This window comes from Salmo salar, chromosome ssa04, assembly GCF_905237065.1.
Source record: "Salmo salar chromosome ssa04, Ssal_v3.1, whole genome shotgun sequence".
Taxonomy (NCBI): Eukaryota; Metazoa; Chordata; class Actinopteri; order Salmoniformes; family Salmonidae; genus Salmo; species Salmo salar.
In genome coordinates, this window is record NC_059445.1 from 81,946,000 (window position 1) to 81,969,521 (window position 23,522).

Consider the following 23,522-nt stretch of genomic DNA (forward strand, 5'->3'; position numbering starts at 1 on the left):
TGTTTCTATTGTTATAGTGCAGTATGTCTGTTTCTATTGTTATAGTGCAGTATGTCTGTTTCTATTATTATAGTGCAGTATGTCTGTTTCTGTTGTTATAGTGCAGTATGTCTGTTTCTGTTGTTATAGTGCAGTATGTCTGTTTCTGTTGTTATAGTGCAGTATGTCTGTTTCTGTTGTTATAGTGCAGTATGTCTGTTTCTGTTGTTATAGTGCAGTATGTCTGTTTCTGTTGTTATAGTGCAGTATGTCTGTTTCTGTTGTTATAGTGCAGTGCAGTATGTCTGTTTCTGTTGTTATAGTGCAGTATGTCTGTTTCTATTGTTATAGTGCAGTATGTCTGTTTCTGTTGTTATAGTGCAGTATGTCTGTTTCTGTTGTTATAGTGCAGTATGTCTGTTTCTATTGTTATAGTGCAGTATGTCTGTTTCTGTTGTTATAGTGCAGTGCAGTATGTCTGTTTCTGTTGTTATAGTGCAGTATGTCTGTTTCTGTTGTTATAGTGTAGTGCAGTATGTCTGTTTCTATTGTTATAGTGCAGTGCAGTATGTCTGTTTCTGTTGTTATAGTACAGTATGTCTGTTTCTGTTGTTATAGTGCAGTATGTCTGTTTCTGTTGTTATAGTGTAGTGCAGTATGTCTGTTTCTATTGTTATAGTGCAGTGCAGTATGTCTGTTTCTGTTGTTATAGTACAGTATGTCTGTTTCTGTTGTTATAGTGCAGTATGTCTGTTTCTATTGTTATAGTGCAGTATGTCTGTTTCTGTTGTTATAGTGCAGTATGTCTGTTTCTATTGTTATAGTGCAGTATGTCTGTTTCTGTTGTTATAGTGCAGTGCAGTATGTCTGTTTCTATTGTTATAGTGCAGTATGTCTGTTTCTGTTGTTATAGTGCAGTGCAGTATGTCTGTTTCTGTTGTTATAGTGCAGTATGTCTGTTTCTGTTGTTATAGTGCAGTATGTCTGTTTCTGTTGTTATAGTGTAGTGCAGTATGTCTGTTTCTGTTGTTATAGTGCAGTATGTCTGTTTCTATTGTTATAGTGCAGTATGTCTGTTTCTGTTGTTATAGTGCAGTATGTCTGTTTCTATTGTTATAGTGCAGTGCAGTATGTCTGTTTCTATTGTTATAGTGCAGTATGTCTGTTTCTGTTGTTATAGTGCAGTATGTCTGTTTCTGTTGTTATAGTGCAGTATGTCTGTTTCTGTTGTTATAGTGCAGTATGTCTGTTTCTGTTGTTATAGTGCAGTATGTCTGTTTCTATTGTTATAGTGCAGTATGTCTGTTTCTATTGTTATAGTGCAGTATGTCTGTTTCTATTGTTATAGTGCAGTATGTCTGTTTCTATTGTTATAGTGCAGTGCAGTATGTCTGTTTCTGTTGTTATAGTGCAGTATGTCTGTTTCTGTTGTTATAGTGCAGTATGTCTGTTTCTATTGTTATAGTGCAGTATGTCTGTTTCTGTTGTTATAGTGCAGTATGTCTGTTTCTGTTGTTATAGTGCAGTATGTCTGTTTCTATTGTTATAGTGCAGTATGTCTGTTTCTATTGTTATAGTGCAGTGCAGTATGTCTGTTTCTGTTGTTATAGTGCAGTATGTCTGTTTCTGTTGTTATAGTGCAGTATGTCTGTTTCTGTTGTTATAGTGCAGTGCAGTATGTCTGTTTCTGTTGTTATAGTGCAGTATGTCTGTTTCTATTGTTATAGTGCAGTATGTCTGTTTCTGTTGTTATAGTGCAGTATGTCTGTTTCTGTTGTTATAGTGCAGTATGTCTGTTTCTGTTGTTATAGTGCAGTATGTCTGTTTCTATTGTTATAGTGCAGTATGTCTGTTTCTGTTGTTATAGTGCAGTATGTCTGTTTCTATTGTTATAGTGCAGTATGTCTGTTTCTGTTGTTATAGTGCAGTATGTCTGTTTCTGTTGTTATAGTGCAGTATGTCTGTTTCTATTGTTATAGTGCAGTATGTCTGTTTCTATTGTTATAGTGCAGTATGTCTGTTTCTGTTGTTATAGTGCAGTATGTCTGTTTCTGTTGTTATAGTGCAGTATGTCTGTTTCTATTGTTATAGTGCAGTATGTCTGTTTCTGTTGTTATAGTGCAGTATGTCTGTTTCTGTTGTTATAGTGCAGTATGTCTGTTTCTGTTGTTATAGTGCAGTATGTCTGTTTCTGTTGTTATAGTGCAGTGCAGTATGTCTGTTTCTGTTGTTATAGTGCAGTGCAGTATGTCTGTTTCTATTGTTATAGTGCAGTATGTCTGTTTCTGTTGTTATAGTGCAGTATGTCTGTTTCTATTGTTATAGTGCAGTATGTGTGCTAGTGAGCAGAAGGTTGGCTGTGGGACCTCTATCATCTAGACATTGAATAATGTATGATCTCACACCAGCATAGCCTATATACCTTACTTAACCATCAAACTCTCCTACTACCAGGTTGCTGGCATGTAAGCTAAATATTTGAGCACCTTGACAAGAGAGAGACAGAGAGAGAGAGTGAGTTGGTTAAAAGCTTTTGTTTTCTTCTGTTTATCAAATATCAAAAAATGTGTGCAGCGTTTTATATATCATCTTTTATTTATTTATATATTTATAAAGTGCTTAATAGGAATAGATAATCATAATATTTAATAATATATTGTCATATGTTAATTTGTTTTTTAAATTTATTACAGATGGTTGCTGTTGTCTTCCTTCCATTTGGCATTGGGGTGAGCTGTTATTTACATAATGTTTACAAGTCCCGGGTTATGCCCCCCACGGTGCCCATCCTATTAGTTGGCAGTGGAGGTGGGAGTAGTTTGATTGCTCCCTGGCGGCGAATCGCTGCTTGAATCATGACAGGGAGCACGTGACGCCGGCGTCTTCAGAATGGTCACAGTTGTGTACATCCCAGGATATGTGTGAGCACTGCTGGAGCGAGGCCTCGGAGCCACTGCACTTCAGATTGTCCAGGAGGATGGTGCCGCTGCCGGGCCCGAAGTAGGCCTCCCCGCTTGCCGCAACAGCCTGCCCGCATCCCAGCTGGCGACACACCACCTGGGCATCTGGCATGTCCCAGGCGTCGTCACACACCGTACCCCACTTCGCCCCTGAGAACATCTCCACCCGACCCTCGCAGTGGTGCTGCCCGCCTACCAACCTCACCATGCCTAGAGGGAAAGAGAGGGTAGAAACAGTCATATATTCTGTAGAAAACTAACATTTAACACACCATGGTCCTGAGACATGAATGAAATACGATGCATTATTTTTTATTTATTTTACCTTTATTTAACCAGGTAGGCAAGTTGAGAACAAGTTCTCATTTCCAATTGCGACCTGGCCGATGGCCTCTGAAAAGTGATGCTGTGAACGTGTGTTGACCTTTCACCTTAACTTGAACCAGGAACATGCAGCTAAAACCTTAACAGGTAGAAGACTTACCGTCGCTTGGTGGTCTAGTGGTGCGCGTTGTTTCTGTCATGGTGAAGTCTCTTCCAGCTGGAACGGGCTGAAAGGCTGGAGAAGAAGAGGGAGATAGTATGAGGTTTATATTATTGTGTATGTTTCCCTGGTTGAGTGGTTATCTACTTGAGAACAACTGTTGATACAGTTCAATCAGAACAATCTATACCAGAGCACTCAGAACGTTGTAGTCAGTTATTCCATTGATCAGTTAATCAGCTATATGAGAAGATAACTGCTCTGGAGGTCAACTCTGTGATCCCCTTATCATCAGAGGTTCACTACGGTTCACCTGCTCTGATAACTCTTGACTTGATGAAGACCTTAGTTACAGGAAGGGCATCTTTCTCTGACATGATGAAGACCTTAGTCACAGGAACGACGTCTTTCTCTCTTTTTATTCTTCTTCTCTCTACTGTGTGTCTTATTTAGCCTTAAAAAACGGCTTGGCCTGCAGGCTTCCAGTGAGGCTGATTACCCCCAGAGAGGCTGATTACCCCAGAGACGCTGATTACCCCCAGAGAGGCTGATTACCCCAGAGAGGCTGATTACCCCCAGAGACGCTGATTACCCCCAGAGAGGCTGATTACCCCAGAGAGGCTGATTACCCCCAGAGAGGCTGATTACCCCCAGTGAGGCTGATTACCCCCAGAGAGGCTGATTACCCCAGAGAGGCTGATTACCCCCAGAGACGCTGATTACCCCCAGAGAGGCTGATTACCCCCAGAGAGGCTCTATTACCCCCGAGAGGTTGATTACCCCCCGAGAGGCTGATTACCCCCAGAGAGGCTCTATTACCCCCGAGAGGTTGATTACCCCCCCGAGAGGCTGATTACCCCCAGAGAGGCTGATTACCCCCAGAGAGGCTCTATTACCCCCGAGAGGTTGATTACCCCCCGAGAGGCTGATTACCCCCAGAGAGGCTGATTACCCCCAGAGAGGCTGATTACCCCCAGAGAGGCTGATTACCCCAGAGACGCTGATTACCCCAGAGACGCTGATTACCCCCAGAGAGGCTGATTACCCCCAGAGAGGCTGAATACCCCAGAGAGGATGATTACCCCGAGAGGCTCTATTACCCCCAGAGAGGGTGATTACCCCGAGAGGCTAATTACCCCAGAGAGGCTGATTACCCCAAGAGGCTCTATTACCCCCAGAGAGGCTAATTACCCTGAGAGGCTAATTACCCCAGAGAGGCTAATTACCCCAGAGAGGCTGATTACCCCAGAGAGGCTGATTACCCCGAGAGGTTCTATTACCCCCAGAGAGGGTGATTACCCCGAGAGGCTAATTACCCCAGAGAGGCTAATTACCCCAGTGAAGCTGATCACCCTTGACTTCTCCATTCTATATTTCATGCTCTCTGGCCTGCCAGGCGGGGGGAGGGGCCTGCTCCTCAGAGACCAAAATTCAGCTCAGCAGGGAGGAGGAGAGGATGTGTGTGTGTGTGTGTCCATCCCGTGTGGCTCAGTTGGTAGCGCATGGTGTTTGCAACGCCAGGGTTGTGGGTTCGATTCCCACGGGGGACCAGTACGGAGAAAAAATGTATGAAATGTGTACATTCACTACTGGATAAGAGCGTCTGCTAAATGACTTAAATGTAGTTGTGTATAGGTGCCATAGCCTAATTTTCATTGTTTTTATTCACATATTTGAAGTCTTATTTATTCCTGTTTCTCCTTTATATTTATCACTACTTCAGTATATTATTTAGTCAAACGTTCTATATTATTTTACTTGAGCTTTACTTGAGCTTTATAAACCTTTTTTTCTGAGAGTGTTTTGACTTGTTGAGTGAATGAGGGAATGATTGAGTCCACTGTCTGGTTTCGAACCATACCGGCGCACCTGAACAGCATGGGGTTAACGAGCTGCCACCTGCATAAAGGCTGATCCAAATGACATTGAACAGGCAAACGATGTAACGCAGGATTCACCCAGACCGCTGCTGACGACGCCTGGGGAAAGAGGACCTGCTCCTGGGAGAGCCCATTACCCTGCTCGGTAGAGGCAGACCAACTCGACCGCCGCTCTGAGTGAAGTAATGCTATGTTGTTCGATTGATTGACCGATTCAGCTTCTCTCTCTCTCTCTCTCTCTCTCCACTTCAAGCCAGCCAGTGCGCTGAGGATGCAACACAGAGCGGCAGGTAGCCTAGCAGTTAAGAGCATTGGGCCAGTAACCGAAAGGTTGCTGGTTTGAATCCCTGAGCTGACTAGGTGAAAAATCTGTCTCTGCCCTTGAACAAGGCATTTAACGCTAAACACTCCTGTAAGTCGCTCTGGATAAGAGTGTCTGCTAAAGGATGAAACCATGATGACTACCGGTCTTGGACCAGGCTGGGCCCGAACCAGAGAACTCTGGTGAATGTGGGCCTGGGCTTGTCCTTGTGTGTTCTGGTTTTAATATTGTGTAACTTACCACCCCCCCCCCCCCTTTAACTAAAAGGGGAATATTAAAGAAGAACCTTGGATTTTGACCTGTACCAGAATAATCAACCAAGGAAAATGCTGACAAGTGAGGACATTTTGTTGGCCCTCACAAGGAAAATGTACATTTTAGGGTTAAGGTTTAGGCGTTAGTGTTAGGGTTAGGGTTAGGGAAAATAGGCTTTGAATGGAAATCGATTGTTGGTCCTCACAAGTACAGTAAAACCAACGTGTGTTTACTTCACTATGTACCTAGATCGGAGTCTAATCTCTTGACTGGCGCATAGAGCCTGGTAACAGTGTGGGACTTGTTGGAACTTAGAGAGTGTGTAATTACTGAGTGACACACTAATCAATACAAATTCTGAGCAAATTCCACCACTGTGGCTCTAAATCGAGGCTGGAGAGGCAGCGAGCCTGCTACAGTTGTATTAGATGGGACTTTGATGAACGGCGAAAAGCGGCAATTAAAATAAATGTTGTATCATGCCGGCCGTATTGTTTTTGCCACGACCAATTGAGTTTGGGCAAATACAGTTTATGTGAAAACGATTTCTAATGAAGCGTACTGTGAGATTTTCTAAACTTTAAATCTCTCGCGCTGGTCGCACTTTGTAGGGGGTGGAGGTCAAGGGTTATGCTACATGGTGATGAATAGAGATCACCCAATTACAATATAATTTGCTTTCATCCACTCCTGTCATAAGCTTCCAAATTCAATAGAATTCTGAGGAGCTGTGAAACCAGACGGTTAGAGACGGCTGGTGGACAACATTACTCAGTCTACCATAGCAGTCCTGCCTGCAGAAGATCAAAAAACGAATATCTGATTCACATCGGACAAATAAGTTATATTGCCATAGTCCCAGTCAGTCTTACGTGCACAGATAACTCCAGCATCTTCATGGTGTCCACAGTTGTGCTGTCCCCAGCCCAGGTTGAAACAATCCTCCAGTTTTCTTTCACTGCCCGTACAGTCCACGTTGTCCAGCAAGATGGGACCAGAGCCGTAGCCGAAGAAGGCCAGGATCTTGGCGGCGATGGCGGGACCACATCCCAGCTGCCTACACACCACCTGGGCATTGGCCAGCTCCCAGTCGTCGTCACACACCGTGCCCCAGAGGTTGCTGTGGAACACCTCCACGCGGCCCTGGCAGCTGCTATTACCGTTCACCACGCGGATGATGGGACGCTCTGGAGGAGGAGGACACACAGAGAGGCACATTCTTCACGGAGAGGTTTATTAGTAAAAGGTGTTACTATGCTTCCTTGTTACACAATGGCTTTAATCTATACATGGGTTAGAGCTCTGAATGCTGATTGGCTGACAGCCGTGGTATATCATGACAAAGCATGTATTTTTACTGCTCTAATTAGGTGGGGGCGGGGGGGGGGGGGGGGTTGGGGCGGCAGTATCACCACTACCTTTGGTTGTCATAGCAACCGGTGTCGTTGTCACAGTAGTTGTAGTAGTCGTCTTGACTGGTTCTGTTCGGTCGGTCACTAGAATAAGATGAGCAATGCATTAGAATCAGAATGATGAGTCAGTCTACACGAGCAAGCTGATGCCTACAGTAGACAGCAGAGGGTTTCCCATCCTCTGTGAGGAGAGAAGGTGGGGTCAAATTAGGAATTAGAATACTAGAATTTAGAATACCAAAGTGGACATTTACCTTCTTATGATAGTATAAAAGGTCAGCCATTTTGGTCAGGGAATTGGTCAACCTTGGTTTGCCAGGGCTGTGATAAAATATTGTGTAAAACAATTCATTTGAAGAACGTGTACTGCACTGTGTGTTTGTTAGCTGGCTAGCCAGCCAGTTTTAGAGGAATGATTCTATAAATGGATCAAATTAACTACCCATATGCCAACATTCAATTCAAACAATACAGTCAATCCACAGCTTAGACAAGTTGTAAATGCAAGTACTGATATTGTATCATATAATATCACTCACAGCTTGGAAACAAACATTGAAAAAAAATAATGGTCTTTTTACATATATTTTAAAGGTTATTTAAACAGAAAATTGGCATAAAACCTGTATAAGCTGTGTTTATAATATGACAATATTTCAGGTTGACTATAATTCTATTACACAATTTCTGATACCCATCACATGCCTTACTTTTATTTTCCTGCATTAGTCAAATCAGGAAATACGTCACTTATGCCTCTACTGCATTCATTCCAATTAGACTGATCAAAATGGCTGCCATTTTCACCATGTTCTGGAACTTTGAGGGTTTAGGACATACTGTTGCCCCTCTAGTAATTTAATAGGATCTCTATGGGGGTGACTTCATTTACTTGCTCCATCACCACCATGTATTGTGGCACCGCTGTCTCAGATTTAGAGAAACCTAGAGATGAAACAGCACCCTCTATTGGTCATAGGATAGAGGTACAGGTGGAGCAGTGTGGTCTGATGGGGACCACACTATTATTACATTATAATACTCAAGCTAAATAATTGCCTGCAATGCTGGCAGTCTGGAAGAATGCCCTTCCCATGGGCATTGTGGCAGTGTTCATGGGAGGAACTGTGGTGGAGCCTGAACCTACACAGAGAGAACAGACATGAATAGCAGACATAGTATTAAAGACATTGGCAACATGAATTACAGAGAGAGAGAGAGAGATACAGGGAGAGATACAGGGAGAGAGAGAAAGACAGAGAGAGATGCAGCGAGAGAGAGAAAGACAGAGAGAGAGAGAAACAGAGAGAGACTGAGAGAGATACAGCGAGAGAGAGAGAGATACAGAGAGAGAAACAGAGAGAGACAGAGATACAGTGAGAGAGAGAGAAATACAGAGAGAGAGAGAGAGAAACAGAGAGAGACTGAGAGAGATACAGCGAGAGCGAGAGATACAGCGAGAGAGAGAGAAACAGAGAGAGACTGAGAGATACAGTGAGAGAGAGAGAAATACACAGAGAGAGAGAGAAACAGAGAGAGACTGAGAGAGATACAGTGAGAGAGAGAAATACAGAGAGAGAGAGAGAAACAGAGAGAGACAGAGAGATAGAGCGAGAGATACAGAGAGAGAGAGAGAGAGAGAGAGAGAGAGCGAAACAGAGAGAGACTGAGAGAGATACAGTGAGAGAGAGAGAAATACACAAAGAGAGAGAGAAACAGAGACACAGAGATAGAGCGAGAGATACAGAGAGAGAGAGAGAGAGAGAGAGAGCGAAACAGAGAGAGACTGAGAGAGATACAGTGAGAGAGAGAGAAATACACAGAGAGAGAGAGAAACAGAGACACAGAGATAGAGCGAGAGATACAGAGAGAGAGAGAGAGAGAGAGAGAGAGAGCGAAACAGAGAGAGACTGAGAGAGATAGAAACAGCTTCTCACCTGAACAGATAACTCCAGCGTCCTCATGATGTCCACAGTTGTGTATCCCCCATCCCAGGCTGTAGCATTTACTCAGCTGGTTCTCGTAGCCATTACAGTTGACGTTGTCCAGTAGAATCAGTCCTGTGCCGTAACCAAAGTAGGCGTTGGTGGTGGAAGAAACGGCGTGGCCACAGCCAATCTGCTGACAAACCACCCCTGCGTCTCTCCTACCCCAGTCGTCATCACACACCGTCCCCCAGCTGCCCTGGTAGAAGACCTCCACTCGTCCCTGGCAATAGTCCAGTCCACCAACTAACCGGATCCTACCATCTCCTAAAATATAGGGGAGGGCGGGAATCATCAGCATTCCATGTACACTATATATGTGGACTTCCCTTCAAATTAGTGGATTCGGCTATTTCAGCCACACCCGTTGCTGACAGGTGTATACAGTCGAGCACACAGCCATGCAATCTCCATAGACAAACAGTGGCAGTTGAACGGTCCGTACTGAAGAGCTCAGTGATTTTCAAAAATTAAATCAAAGTTGAATTTTCACATACACATATTTAGCAGATGCTATTGCGGGTATAGCAAAATGCTTGTGTTTCTAGCTCCAACAGTGCAGTCAGTAGTATCGAACAATTCACAACAATACACACACATCTAAAAGTAAAAGAATGGAATAAATACGTATATTAATATATGATCGAGCGATGTCAGAGCGGCACTGACTAAAATACAGTAGAATAGAATACAGTATATACATATATGAGATGAGTAAAACAGTATGTAAACATTATTAAAGTGACTAGTGTTCCATTATTAAAGTGGCCAGTGATTCCAAGTCTATGTATTTAGGACAGCAGCCTCTAAGGTGCAGGGTTGAGTAACCGGGTGGTAGCCGGCTAGTGATGGTTAGAGACGGCTAGTGATGGTTAGTGATGGCTATTTAACAGTCTGATGGCCTTGAGATAGAAGCTGTTTTTCAGTCTCTCGGTCCCAGCTTTGATGCACCTGTACTGACCTTGCCTTCTGGATGATAGCGGGGTGAACAGGCTGTGGCTCGGGTGGTTGATGTCCTTGATGATTTTTTTGGCCTTCCTGTGACATCAAGTGCTGTAGATCCTGGAGGTCCTTCATGTCCTGGAGGGCAGGTAGTTTGCCCCTGGTGATGCGTTGTGCAGACCGCACCACCCTCAGGAGAGTTGTGGGCGGTATAGTTGCTGTACCAGGCAGTGATACAGCCCGACAGGATGCTCTCAATTGTGCATCTGTAAAAGTTTGTGAGGGTTTTAGGGGCCAAGACAAGTTTCTTCAACATCCTAAGGTTGAAGAGGCGCTGTTGCGCCTTCCTCACCACACTGTCTGTGTGGGTGAACCATTTCGGATCGTCATTGATGTGTACGCCGAGGAACTTGAAGCTTTCCACCTTCTCCCCTGCAGTCCCGTTGATGTGGACAGGGGCGTGCTCCCTCTGCTGTTTCCTGAAGTCCACGATCAGCTCCTTTGTTTTGTTGACATTGAGGGAGAGGTTATTTTCCTAGCACCCGTCTCCCAGGGCCCTCACCTCCTCCTTGTAGGCTGTCTCGTCATTGTTGGTAATCAGGCCTCCTACTCTTGTGTCGTCTGCAAACTTGATGATTGAGTTGGAGGCGTGCATGGCCACGCAGTCGTGGGTGAACAGGGAGTACAGGGAGTACAGGAGGAGGCTGAGAACGCACCCTTGTGCGGCCCCTCTGTTGAAGATCAGCGTAGTGGAGGCATTGTTTCCTACCTTCACCACCTGGGGGCGGCCCGTCAGGAAGTCAACGACCCAGTTGCACAAGGCGGGGTTCAGACCCAGGGCCCCAAGCTTAATGATGAGCTTAGACGGTACAGTGGCGTTGAATACTGAGCTATAGTCAAGGAACAGCATTCTTACATAGGTTTTCCTCTTATCCAGATGGGATAGGGCAGTGTGCAGTGCGACTGCATCGTCTGTGGATCTATTGAGGCGGTAAGCAAATTAAAGTGGGTCTAGGGTGCCAGGTAAGGTGGAGGTGATATGATCCTAAACTAACCTCTCAAAGCACTTTATGATGACAGAAGTGAGTGCTAAGGGGCGATAGTCATTTAGTTCAGTTACCTTAGCTTTCTTGGGTACAGGAACAATGGTAGACATATTGAAGCATGTGGGGACAACAGACTGGGATAGGGAGAGATTGAATATGTCTGTAAACACTCCAGCCAGCTGGTCTGCGCATGCTCTAGGACGCGGCTAGGGATGCCGTCTGGGCCGGCAGCCTTGCGAAGGTAAACACTCTTAAATGTCTTGCTCACGTCGGCCACGGAGAAGGAGAGCCCCCAGTTCTTGGTAGCGGGCCGCGTCGGTGGCACTTTGTTATCCTCAAAGCTGGTGAAGAAGGTGTTTAGCTTGTCCGGAATCAAGACGTCGGTGTCCGCGACATGGCTGTTTTTTTCTTTGTAGTCCATGATTTTCTGTAGACTCCGTCTCGTGTCTGAGCCATTGAATTGCGACTCCACTTTGTCTCTGTACTGACGTTTAGCCTGTTTGATTGCCTTATAGAGGGAATAACTACACTGTTTGTATTTGGCCATATTCCCAGTCACCTTGCCATGGTTAAATGCAGTGGTTCGCGCTTTCAGTTTTGCGCGAATGCTGCCATCTATCCACGGTTTCTGGTTTGGGTAGGTTTTAATAGTCACAGTGGGTACAACATCTTCTATACACTTCCTGATGAACTCAGTCACCGTGTCGTATCCGTGTATTCATCGATGTTATTCTCAGAGGCTACCCGGAACATATCCCAGTCCATGTGATCAAAATAATCTTGAAGCATGGATTCCGACTGGTCAGATCAGCGTTGAATAAACCTAAGCACAGGTACTTCCTGTTTGAGTTCCTGCCTATAAGAAGGGAGTAGCAAAATGGAGTCGTGATCAGATTTTCCGAAGGGAGGGCAGAGGAGGGTCTTGTAGACATTTCAAAAAGTTGAGTAGCAGTGGTCCAATGTTTTGCGAGTACTACAGTCATTGTGTTGGTAGAACTTCGGTAGCATTTTCCTCAAATTGCATTGTTCAAATCCCCAGCTACAATATATGCGGCCTCAGGATATGTGGTTTCCAGTTTGCATAAAGTCCAGTGTAGTTCTTTTTGGACCGTCATGGTATCGGCTTGAGGGGGATATACATGGCTGTGACTATAACCGAAGATAATTCTCTTGGGAGGTAATACGGTCGGCATTTGATTGTGAGGTATTCTAGGTCGGCTGAACAAAAGGACTTGAGTTTCTGTACGGTATCACAATCACACCATGAGTAGTTAATCATGAAACATACACCCTGCCTTTCTTCTTCCCAAAGAGTTTTTTATTCCTGTCTGCGCGATGTACTGAGAACCCAGCTGGCTGTATAGATGGGGACAGTATACCCAGAGAGAGCCATGTTTCTGTGAAACAGAGTATGTTACAATCCCTGATGTCTCTCTGGAAGGAGATCCTCGCCCTGAGCTCGTCTACTTTATTATCCAGAGACTGAACATTAGCGGTGGCTGGTGTGCATGCCTCCTGAGTCGGACTAGAAGCCCCGCCGGCAACGTCTTGGAGCACCCTCTGGGATAAGTTCAATTGCCCTGGGGGGTACGAACAAAGGATCCATTGGGGAAAGTCGTATTCCTGGTCGTAACGCTCATTAGTTATTTCTGGTTGTAACACAAAAAAAACTCCAAAGGCAAACATTGGCAGCAGAATGGCCCGTACTGAAGAGCTCAGTAACTTTCAACATGGCAATATCATAGGATGCCTTTCCAACAAGTCAGATCGTCAAATTTCTACCCTACTAAAGCTGCCCCGGTCAACTGTAAGTGCTGTTATTGTGAAGTGGAAATGTCTAGGAGCAACAACGGCCCATCCTTGAAGTGGTAGGCCACGCAAGCTCACAGAATAGGACCGCCGAGTTCTGAAGCGCGTAGCGTGTAAAAATCATCTGTCCTCAGTTGCAACACTCACTGTCGAGTTCCAAACTGCCTCTGGAAGCAACGTCAGCACAATAACTGTTCGTCGGGAGCTTCATGAAATGGGTTTACATGGCCGAGCAGCTGTACACAAGCCTAAGATCACCATGCGCAATGCCAAGCGTTGGCTGGAGTGGTGTAAAGCTCGCTGCCATTGGACTCTGGAGCAGTGGAAACAAGTTATCTGGAGTGATGAATCACGCTTCACTATCTGGCAGTCTGACGGACAAATCTGGGTTTGGCAGATGCCAGGAGAACGCTACCTGCCCCAATGCATAGTGCCAACTGTAAAGTTTGTTAGAAGAAAAATAATGGTCTTGGGCTGTTTTTTCATGGTTCGGGCCCCTTAGTTCCAGTGAAGAGAAAATCAGAACCTACAGCATACAATGACATTATAGACGATTCTGTGCTTCCAACTTTGTGGCAACAGTTTGGGGAAGGCCCTTTCCTGTTTTAGCATAACAATGCCCCCGTGCACAAAGTGAGGTCCATACAGAAATTATTTGTCGAGATTGGTGTGGAAGAACTTGACTGGCCTGCACAGAGCCCTGACCTCAACCCCATTGAACACCTTTGGGAATAATCGCCCAATATCAGTGCCCAACCTCACTAATACTCTTGTGGCTGAATAGAAGCAGGTGCCTGCAACAATGTTCCAACATCTAGTGGAAACCCTTCCCAGAAGAGTGGAGGCTGTTATAGCAGCAAAGGGGGGACCAACTCCATAATACTGGGCATGATTTTGGAATGAGATGTTCGACAAGCAGGTGTCGACATACTTGTATCTTCTCATTCAAAGCCTGGCTTCATGTCTATAACACATCTATAATGTCTTTATGGTCTGTCTATGTGTCTCCTGACCCCTCCTGTCTCTGCCTCCAGTATTTAACTGCAATAGTTTATGTGTCGGGGGGCTAGGGTCAGTCTGTTATATCTGGAGTATTTCTCCTGTCTTATCTGGTGTCCTGTGTGAATTTAAGCCCCCTCTAATTCTCTCTCTTTTTCTCTCTCTCCTTCACTCTCTCTTTCTCTCTCTCTTCTCTCGGAAGACCTGAGCCCTAGGACCATGGCTCAGGACTACCTATCCTGGTGACTCCTTGTGTCCCCAGTCCACCTGGTTGTGCTGCTGCTCCGGTTTCAGCTGTTCTGCCTGCGGCTGTGAAGCCATGGCTTGTTCGCCGGACATGCTGCCTTGCCCCGGACCTGCTGTTTTCGACTCTCTCTCTCTACCGCACCTGCTGTCTCTAACTCTGAATGATCGGCTATGAAAAGCCAACTGACATTTACTCCTGGGGTGCTGACCTGTTGCACCCTCTACAACCACTGTGATTATTATTATCTGACCCTGCTGGTCACCTATGAATGTTTGAACATCTTGGCCATGTTCTGTTACAATCTCCACCCGGCACAGCCAGAAGAGGACTGGCCACCCCTCAGAGCCTGGTTCCTCTCCACCTGGCACAGCCAGAAGAGGACTGGCCACCACTCAGAGCCTGTTTCCTCTCCACCCTGCACAGCCAGAAGAGGACTGGCCAACACTCAGAGCCTGGTCACTCTCTAGGTTTCTTCCTAGGGAAGAACCTTCTTCCTAGCCACCGTGCTTCTACATCTGCATTGCTTGCTGTTTGGGGTTTTAAGCTGGGTTTCTGTACAGCACTTTGTGACATCGGCTGATGTAAAAAAAAGGGCTTTATAAATAAACTTGATTGATTGATATGTCTGTGAGTTGTTATGTCTGAGATTTGTCTGTCTTAGTTTCCAGGTCTCTATTGAAAACTAATTGTATCTCAATGACACTACCTCGATAAATAAAGGTTAAATTAAAAAAAAATGGTGGCTTAAAATTCTTAATTGAATATCGCTCCATTACACTATGGTAGCATTTACACAGGCAGCCAAATTCTGATATTTTGCCCCATTATTGGCAAAAGTTCTGATCTGATTGGTCAAAAGACCAATAAGTGGGAAAAGATCAGAAATGGGTTGCCTGTGTAATCGCATACTATTTAGTTTGGATTCCGGGCTAGATTTATTGGGCCCTTGTGAGCGTGTTGTCTTCCATGAACTTTGAAGTTCTACAGTTCTACAAACCTGGTTGTGACTGAAGGCAAACGGACTTCACCCTTTCCCTTAAAGCAGTTTATACAGTGAATTAAACAAACCCTTCTTCAAACTATTTTATGTACATCATTTGACTGAAATTAGAGAGAAAGAAATTAACTGGATCACTTACTTAAACCTGAGTTTCTCCTAGATGAAGTGGTGGTCTCACCGAGGCCCCGTGACTCCACCACTGATGGAACTAAGGAGAGATGAGACAGAGGTAATAAAATAATACATTATTTTATTAGTGAGTCAACCAGGGATGTGTCCTTTTAACTTACTCTTTGTCACGCATTGACATCACATGAAATCTTTAGAAATTGCAAGGACCCTTCCTATACAAAACATAATTACAAGAGTGATACACTAGAGATTCATCTCTGGACCTTCGAAGCCAGTTCAACGTTTTTTCATTGTTCTCCTCTAGTCCTCTAGTCAGACCTGGGACACCAGGTGGGACCTCGAAGCCAGTTCAACGTTTTTTCATTGTTCTCCTCTAGTCCTCTAGTCAGACCTGGGACACCAGGTGGGACCTCGAAGCCAGTTCAACGTTTTTTCATTGTTCTCCTCTAGTCCTCTAGTCAGACCTGGGACACCAGGTGGGACCTCGAAGCCAGTTCAACGTTTTTTCATTGTTCTCCTCTAGTCCTCTAGTCAGACCTGGGACACCAGGTGGGTGCAATTAATTATCAGGTTTTAGCGGTTTTACACATACGTGTTATTCAATCATTGCACCCACACTGCTCGTCCGCGTCAACAAGCGTCTGCGTAGCCAGGCGCTAAAATAGAACTTGGTTCTATTTGTGACGCTTGATGCGCTGCAAGTCCTGCCTCTCCAACCTCCTCATTGGTCTTTAGGAGCATATATGCACGTGTCATCTCCTCATTGGTTTTTAGGAGCATGTATCCCACGTGGGTGATTGAAAGATGAATTGAGGTCCACACTCCAGTCTAGTCAGTTGTGGTAATGCACCTTAAAGTTAAAGTTGGTTGCCAACCGACATATAAAGTCCAAAGAAGAAGAAGCCTGAAGGAGGAGAGATTACTAGAAACGTATTCGGTTTACCATTTTATCTGTGGATTACTTGTCGGAGTAGAGGACCTTGTGCATTTCAGGTAAAATAACAACCCAATGTTTATATCCCAGGACAAATTAGCTAGCAACAGCAAGCTAGCTAGCTAAATTGCCATAAATGCTTGCTTATTGATCTGTCCCCAAATTAATATAATTGGTTCAGAGTTAGTTTTTAAATTTCAACCTGCGTGTCCTGATTGCTTCTGGTGTGGGGGAACAAAATCAACATGCGCGAGATAGTGCACGCAGACACATGCGAGCGTGCATTCTGGTCAGCATGTAAGAGTTGCATACCCCTGGACTGGAGTATTATAAATATACCTCAATCAGCCTTACCTTTGCATGTGACCGATACATCCTCGTAGTGGTAACAGTTATGGATTCCCCAGCCCAGACTGCCACACTGTCCCAGGTCAGTCTCCCCTCCTTTACAGTCTACGTTGTCCAACAAGATGGGCCCCAAGCCCTGGCCGTACTCCGAGATGCTACCCACCGCCACAGCCAGACCACAGACCAGCTGCCGACACACCACATTGGCATCTACCATGTCCCAGTCGTCATCACACACCGTACCCCACGTTCCGTTGTGCCACACTTCCACACGCCCCTCACACCGGTCACGCCCGTTCACCAGACGCACTGCAGAGACGAGACAATATATCACTAGACACACTGTAGAGGAGAGACAATATGATATCATTAGACCTACTGTAGAGGAGAGACAATTTGATATCATCAGACCCACTGTAGAGGAGAGACAGAGACAAATGCAACATGGTCAGAGAAATCAACAATCAGCACCGCTGTCTTCCCTCTCACTCTTATGCTGATGTCATCAATCAGCACCACTGTCTTCCCTTTCACTCTGATGCTGATGTCATCAATCAGCACCACTGTCTTCCCTTTCACTCTTATGCTGATGTCATCAATCAGCACCACTGTCTTCCCTCTCACTCCGATGCTGATGTCATCAATGTGACCCAGTGTGTGATGACGTCATATTATGCTGTCGGGAGGCTGTATCAAGGCCTTGTTTTCTTATTTTTCACTGTAAGTGAAGAAAATCCTCCACCAAACCAATTCAATCCATATCATTTTACTGTCTTTGACTACTGGCTAGAAGCTGTATGCTTTCTTTCTGTATAATACATGTGCCACACAACATAGATCAAAATGTAAATCTGGGCAAGCACATAACAGGCCCACTATCTGTTGGACATTATACTCGTGTGTGTTACCGTCTGGAAAAATAACTCTCATATAATGATAGTTAATAGCGACATGAATCCTTTTTTGACTAGCTCGTCTAATCCTTTCCACTGTCCAATTTAAGGAACAGAATAAGACTAAGCAAACCACATGACTCCACTGACTAGTGTGTGATGGTGAGAAAGATATAGGGGGGAGATATAGAGAAAGAGAGGGGGGAAGAGAAAGAGGGGGGGAGAGAACAAGAGAGAGTAATTGAGGTGGATTAGGTAAATTGAGAGCAAAGGGAAGTGACCTTGTTGTAGTGTGCCCAACGTGCTGATCTCTCTCTCCCTGTCTCATTTTCCCTCTCTCCTCTCTCTCTCCTCTCTCTCTCTCTCTCTCTCTCTCTCTTTCTCTCTCTCTCTCTCTCGCTCTCTCTCTGTCTCTCTCTCTGTCTCTCTCTCTCTCTCTCTCTCTCTCTCTCTCTCTCTCTCTCTCTCCCTGTCTCATTTTCCCTCTCTCCTCTCTCTCTCTGTCTCTCTCTCTCTCTCTCTCTCTCTCTCTCTCTGTCTCTCTCCTCTCTCTCTCTCTCTCTCTCTCTCTCTCTCTCTCTCTCTCTCTCTACAAGTTAGATAATTTGTCATTCATGCGTTGGATGCGAACATGTATTTGTTGAACATGGGTGTTTCAGACAGACAGAAGGTGCGGTGGATGTGGTGAGAGTTGGAGGGAGTTCCTACCTTGGGAATGCGTTGTCTTCACGGGGGTCGTCGTCGTGGTGCCATTGGCTGGGGAAAAAAAGGCAGGGAGGTAGGAAAGAGAGAGAGAAAGATAGAGAGACTGGTCAAATGATTTGTTGAAAGGAGGTTCTTGGCCCTCCATAGTACTGGACTCCGTATCTACTATGTCTATTTCCTGTAATATGAGACACAGCTTGACAACGCAACAGGAAGACAGTTTAGACCATGTAGCTAGCTGAACCAGCGAAGGAGTCGACATACAAATATGTACAGAGGGTTTATACATTCCTGTCTGTGTGACATTTGGGGATTTTCGTTTTGAGAATGGAAACTACGAACTACACTGTCTCTTCCAAATACTGTCTTTACCCCCCAACATGGCAGGCTTTACTTTGTTAAACATCCCTGTTTCCTAAACCTCTGTGTGCCAGTTCTGGAATATATCAAACAAGTGGAACTGGCTGGGGTACTGGAGGAGAGGTTTAGACTGGCTGGGGGTACTAGAGGAGAGGTTTAGACTGGCTGGGGTACTGGAGGAGAGGTTTAGACTGGCTGGGGTACTGGAGGAGAGGTTTAGACTGGCTGGGGTACTGGAGGATAGGTTAGACTGGCTGGGGGTACTGGAGGAGAGGTTAGACTGGCTGGGGGTACTGGAGGAGAGGTTAGACTGGCTGGGGGTACTGGAGGAGAGGTTTAGTCTGGCTGGGGGTACTGGAGGAGAGGTTTGGGAAACACTGTTTTCCCTCAACACTATATCTTTAGGCATTAACCAAACAACTGATAAAAGCTGTATACAGCAATAGTGATTGGACATCTTAGGTATATCGCCCATCCTTTAGCAACCACACAGACTCTATAGGGTTGGGCTCTGTTTAGTCTTGTGTTCTGAGTCTTATTCCACTTGGATTTTGGAATGACCGTGAGAAAGCTGGACATCAAGATTATGCTGTGTATTACTCCTTAGGTTAATGGCGGTTGGTAGTCTTTCCTGGAATTTGAAGTTCTGTTGGTACAGCAAAAGCATACAGTATGTGGGTCTATTTCCATCCAGTTTCCTGTTTTCTGTAGAGGAGGTATTCTACAGCCACTGAGATGGTGGTTTCTAGTTCCATTCACTGCCTCAAAAAGAGAGAATAGGAACCATTCTAAACACCACCATCAAAATACAGTATGTCAATTCACAGGCTTTCTCCCTTTAGGAATATTTTGGAGGGGGTATTTTATTAGGATCCCCATTAGCTGTTGTGATAGCAGCAGCTACTCTTCCTGGGATCCACACAGAACATGAAACATGACATAATACAGAACGTTAATAGACAAGAACAGCTCAAGAACAGAACTATATACATTTAGAAATGCACACGTAGCCTACATATCAATACACACAAACTATTTAGGTCAAATAAGGGGAGAGGCGTTGTGCCGTGAGGTGTTGCTTTATCTGTTTATTGAAACCAAGTTTGCTGTTAATTTGAGCAATATGAGATGGAAGGAAGTTCCATGCAATAAGGGCTCTATATAATACTATACGCTTTCTTGAATTTGTTCTGGATTTGGGGACAATGAAAAGACCCCTGGTGGCATGACTGGTGGGGTAATTGTGTGTTTCAGAGCTATGCATAAGCTGACTATGCAAACAATTTGGAATTTTCAACACATTAACGTTTCTTATAAAAAGAAGTGATGCAGTCAGTCTCTCCTCAACTCTGAGCCAAGAGAGACTGGCGTGCATAGTATTTATATCAGCCCTCTGATTACAATGAAGAGCAAGATGTGCCGCTCTGTTCTGGGCCAGCTGCAGTTTACAGTAACTAGGTCTTTCTTTGTAGCACTTGACAACTTGGCTGGACAATAATCAAGATAAGACAAAAGTAGAGCTTGCAGGACTTGCTTTGTGGAGTGTGGTGTCGAAAAAGCAGAACATCTCTTTATTACAGACAGACCTCTCCCCCTCTTTACAACCATTGAATCTATATGTTTTGACCATGACAGTTTACAATCTAAGGTAACACCAAGTAATTGAGTCTCCTCAGCTTGTTCAACAGTCACACCATTCATTACCAGATTCAGCTGTACCAAATACAATGCTCTTAGTTTTAGAGATGTTCAAGAACAGTTTATTACTGGCCACTCATTTCAAAACTGACTGCAACTCCTTGTTAAGGTTTTCAGTGACTTCATTAGCTATGGTTGCTGACACGCATATGGTTAAATCATCAGCATACATGGACACACAGGCTTTGTTTAATGCCAGTGTTATGTCATTAGTAAAAATAGAAAAGAGTAGAGGGCCTAGAGAACTGCCCTGTGGTACACCACACTTTACATGTTTAACATTATAGAAACTTCCATTAAAGAAAACCCTCTGTTCTATTAGATAGAACAGAGGGTTTTCTTTAATGGAAGATGATGAAAAGCCATAACACATACGTTTTTTTTCAACAGGTTATGGCCAATAATATCAAAGGTTGCACTGAAATCTAACAATACAGCTCCCACAATCTTTTTATTATCAATTTCTTTCAACCAATCATCAGTCATTTGTGTCAGTGCAGTACATGTTGAGTGCCCTTCTCTATAAGCATGCTGAAAGTATGTTGTTTATTTGTTTACAGAGAAATATCTTTCTATTTGGTCAACCACAAAATGTTTTCCCGACAGTTTGCTATGAGCTGGCAGCAAGCTGATTGGTCTGCTGTTAGAACCAGTAAAGGCCGCTTTACCTACCACTCTTGGGTAGCGGAATGACTTTGGCTTCCCAATGCTTGGGTGCTTGTGTCAATGAAACAAGAGGCCCTAAACACATAAACAGTTATGTTATGTTCGCTATGTGGGTTAGTTATTGAAAAGTGTCCTAGAATGTTCTAATACGATGTGTTTTTTTTCATCGTCTGTATTCATATAGGCGACGTAGGACTGACATCTGGGGTGGGAACAGTAATGTTACAGTGCGTTTCAGAAAAGACAGTCAGTAAAATGAGAAGAGATTCACTTAGAAAACCACTTACCAGGTATGGCTCTTCTGCTGATATCGGTCAAATCTCCTGAAATCAGAAAATAAAAACGTCACAAAGAAATGTCAGATAGCACAGGAATCCCTCATGAATTTGATCGTTGGCAACATTAATTCAATAAACACTTGAAGTTTGCTAACATCTCACTGGTCTAGTCTAGGGAAATCATGAGAGATGTATCTGTCTTTTTGCAGTAGGCTACATATGAAAACTCATTTCACCCAACCTAATTTATATATATCAAATCAAATCGTATTTGTCACATGCGCCGAATACAACAGGTGTAGACCTTACAGTGAAATGCTTACTTACAAGCACTTAACCAACAATGCAGTTTAAAAAATAATATATATATATACTGTACATACACTGAGTATACGAAACATTAGAAACAGCTTCCTAATATTGAGTTGCACTCCCACCTTTTGCCCTCAGAACAGCCTCAATTCGTCAGGGGCATGGACTCTACAAGGTGTCAACAGCATTCCACAGGGATGCTGGCCCATGTTTACTCCAATGCTTCCCACAGTTGTGTCAAGTTGGCTGGATGTCCTTTAGGTGGTGGACCATTCTTGATACACACGGGAAACTGTTGAGCGTCACAAAAACAGTAGCGTTGCAGTTCTTCACATAAACTGGTGCGCCTGGCAACTATTACCGTTAACAATTCTTAAATCTATTGTCTTGCCCATCTACCCTATGAATGGCAATCAACACGTCTCAATTAGCTTGAGTCTTAAACATTCTTCTACACTGATTGAAGTGGATTTAATGAGACAACATTAAGGGTTAACAGATTTCACCTGGTCAGTCCATGTTCTGGAAAGACCATGTTCCATTTAACAGGCGCTTTTTATCCAAAGCAACTCAGTCATCCATGCATATATTTTACGTGGAGGAGATAATGGGAATCGAACCAACTATTTAGGCATTGTAAGCATGTTCTACTAACTGAATTACAGAGGACCATGTTCTACTAAATGAACTACAGAGAACCATGTTCTACTAACTGAACTACAGAGGACCATGTTCTACTAACTGAACTACAGAGAACCATGTTCTACTAACTGAACTACAGAGGACCATGTTCTACTAACTGAACTACAGAGCACCATGTTCTACTAACTGAACTACAGAGGACCATGTTCTACTAACTGAGCTACAGAGAACCATGTTCTACTAACTGAACTACAGAGGACCAAAAGGTGAAATTAACAAGATAAAATGAACAGTAAACACTCACAAAAGATCCACAGTCAGCTCAGACAACTAGAGGCTTTAAAATGGATTGTCTCCCAAATCAAAAATGAGCTGGGGTGATATATCACTCCGTTACACACACACACACTCACACTCACCGATCTGCAGTATCACTCCAACAGCCACCAGTAGCAGGGACCCTAGCAGCGATGCCAGCAGCCAGCCAGCAGCCTTCCAGCCTCCACACGGCCTGCACACACACTCCTTTACACGCTGGCATCGCATGGCTCTCTGTCTCTCTCTCTGTCTGAGTGACGATCCCATCAGTCTGGTGGAACACACACACAATCTATCAGTGCTCTGGACCCTCTGTCTGTCTCTGTCTCTCTCTCTCTGTCTGTCTCTCTGTCTGTCTCTCTCTTCGACAAAATCTCTCTCTGTCTGTGTCCATCTCTCTCTGTCTGTCTCCGTCTATCTCCATCTCTGTCTCTCTACGTCTCTCTGTCTGTCTGTCTCCGTCTGTCTGTCTCTCTCTATGTGTCTGTCTTTCTCTCTGTCTCTCTCTGACTCCATCGCTCTCTGTCTGTGTCCGTCTCTCTCTGTCTGTCTCCGTCTATCTCCATCTCTGTCTCTCTACGTCTCTCTGTCTGTCTCCGTCTGCCTGTCTCTCTCTATGTGTCTGTCTTTCTCTCTGTCTCTCTCTGACTCCTTCGCTCTCTGTCTGTCTCCGTCTCTCTCTCTCTGTCTCTCTCTGTCTTTCTCTCTGTCTATGTCTCTGTCTCCGTCTCTCTCTCTCTGTCTCTGTGTCTCTCTCTCTCTATCTCTCAATTCAATTCAATTTATTTTATTTTGTCCTCTCTGGACAGCCAGGTTTGTCTGTGATGACCAGTCTCTATAGCCAGACTGTCCTCTCTGGACAGCCAGGTTTGTCTGTGACGACCGGTCTCTATAGCCAGACTGTGTTAACTGAGTC

The 23,522-nt window shown here is 44.5% G+C and overlaps 2 protein-coding genes across 3 annotated transcripts; both read right to left on the reverse strand.

Annotated features, from left to right (window-relative positions):
• Window positions 1–2,615: 2,615 nt before the first annotated feature.
• LOC106603947 (scavenger receptor cysteine-rich domain-containing group B protein) lies at window positions 2,616–7,372 on the reverse strand. Of its 2 annotated transcripts, XM_045717659.1 has the most exons (4): window positions 7,299–7,372; window positions 6,753–7,067; window positions 3,424–3,498; window positions 2,616–3,149 (listed from the first exon to the last, which is right to left on the reverse strand). In XM_045717659.1, the coding sequence occupies exons 1-4, from the start codon at window positions 7,309–7,311 to the stop codon at window positions 2,833–2,835; spliced, it is 720 nt and encodes a 239-aa protein (XP_045573615.1). In that variant the 5' UTR covers window positions 7,312–7,372; the 3' UTR covers window positions 2,616–2,832. The 2 variants fall into 2 exon arrangements, with proteins under 2 accessions (XP_045573615.1, XP_045573614.1); XM_045717658.1 differs by lacking the exon at window positions 7,299–7,372 and having other exon boundaries at window positions 6,753–7,099.
• Window positions 7,373–7,422: 50 nt separating this feature from the next.
• Window positions 7,423–22,834, reverse strand: LOC123742362 (scavenger receptor cysteine-rich domain-containing group B protein-like). The gene is made up of 6 exons (XM_045716266.1): window positions 22,708–22,834; window positions 16,741–17,043; window positions 9,230–9,544; window positions 8,352–8,435; window positions 8,185–8,237; window positions 7,423–7,473 (listed from the first exon to the last, which is right to left on the reverse strand). The coding sequence occupies exons 1-6, from the start codon at window positions 22,832–22,834 to the stop codon at window positions 7,423–7,425; spliced, it is 933 nt and encodes a 310-aa protein (XP_045572222.1).
• Window positions 22,835–23,522: the final 688 nt, after the last annotated feature.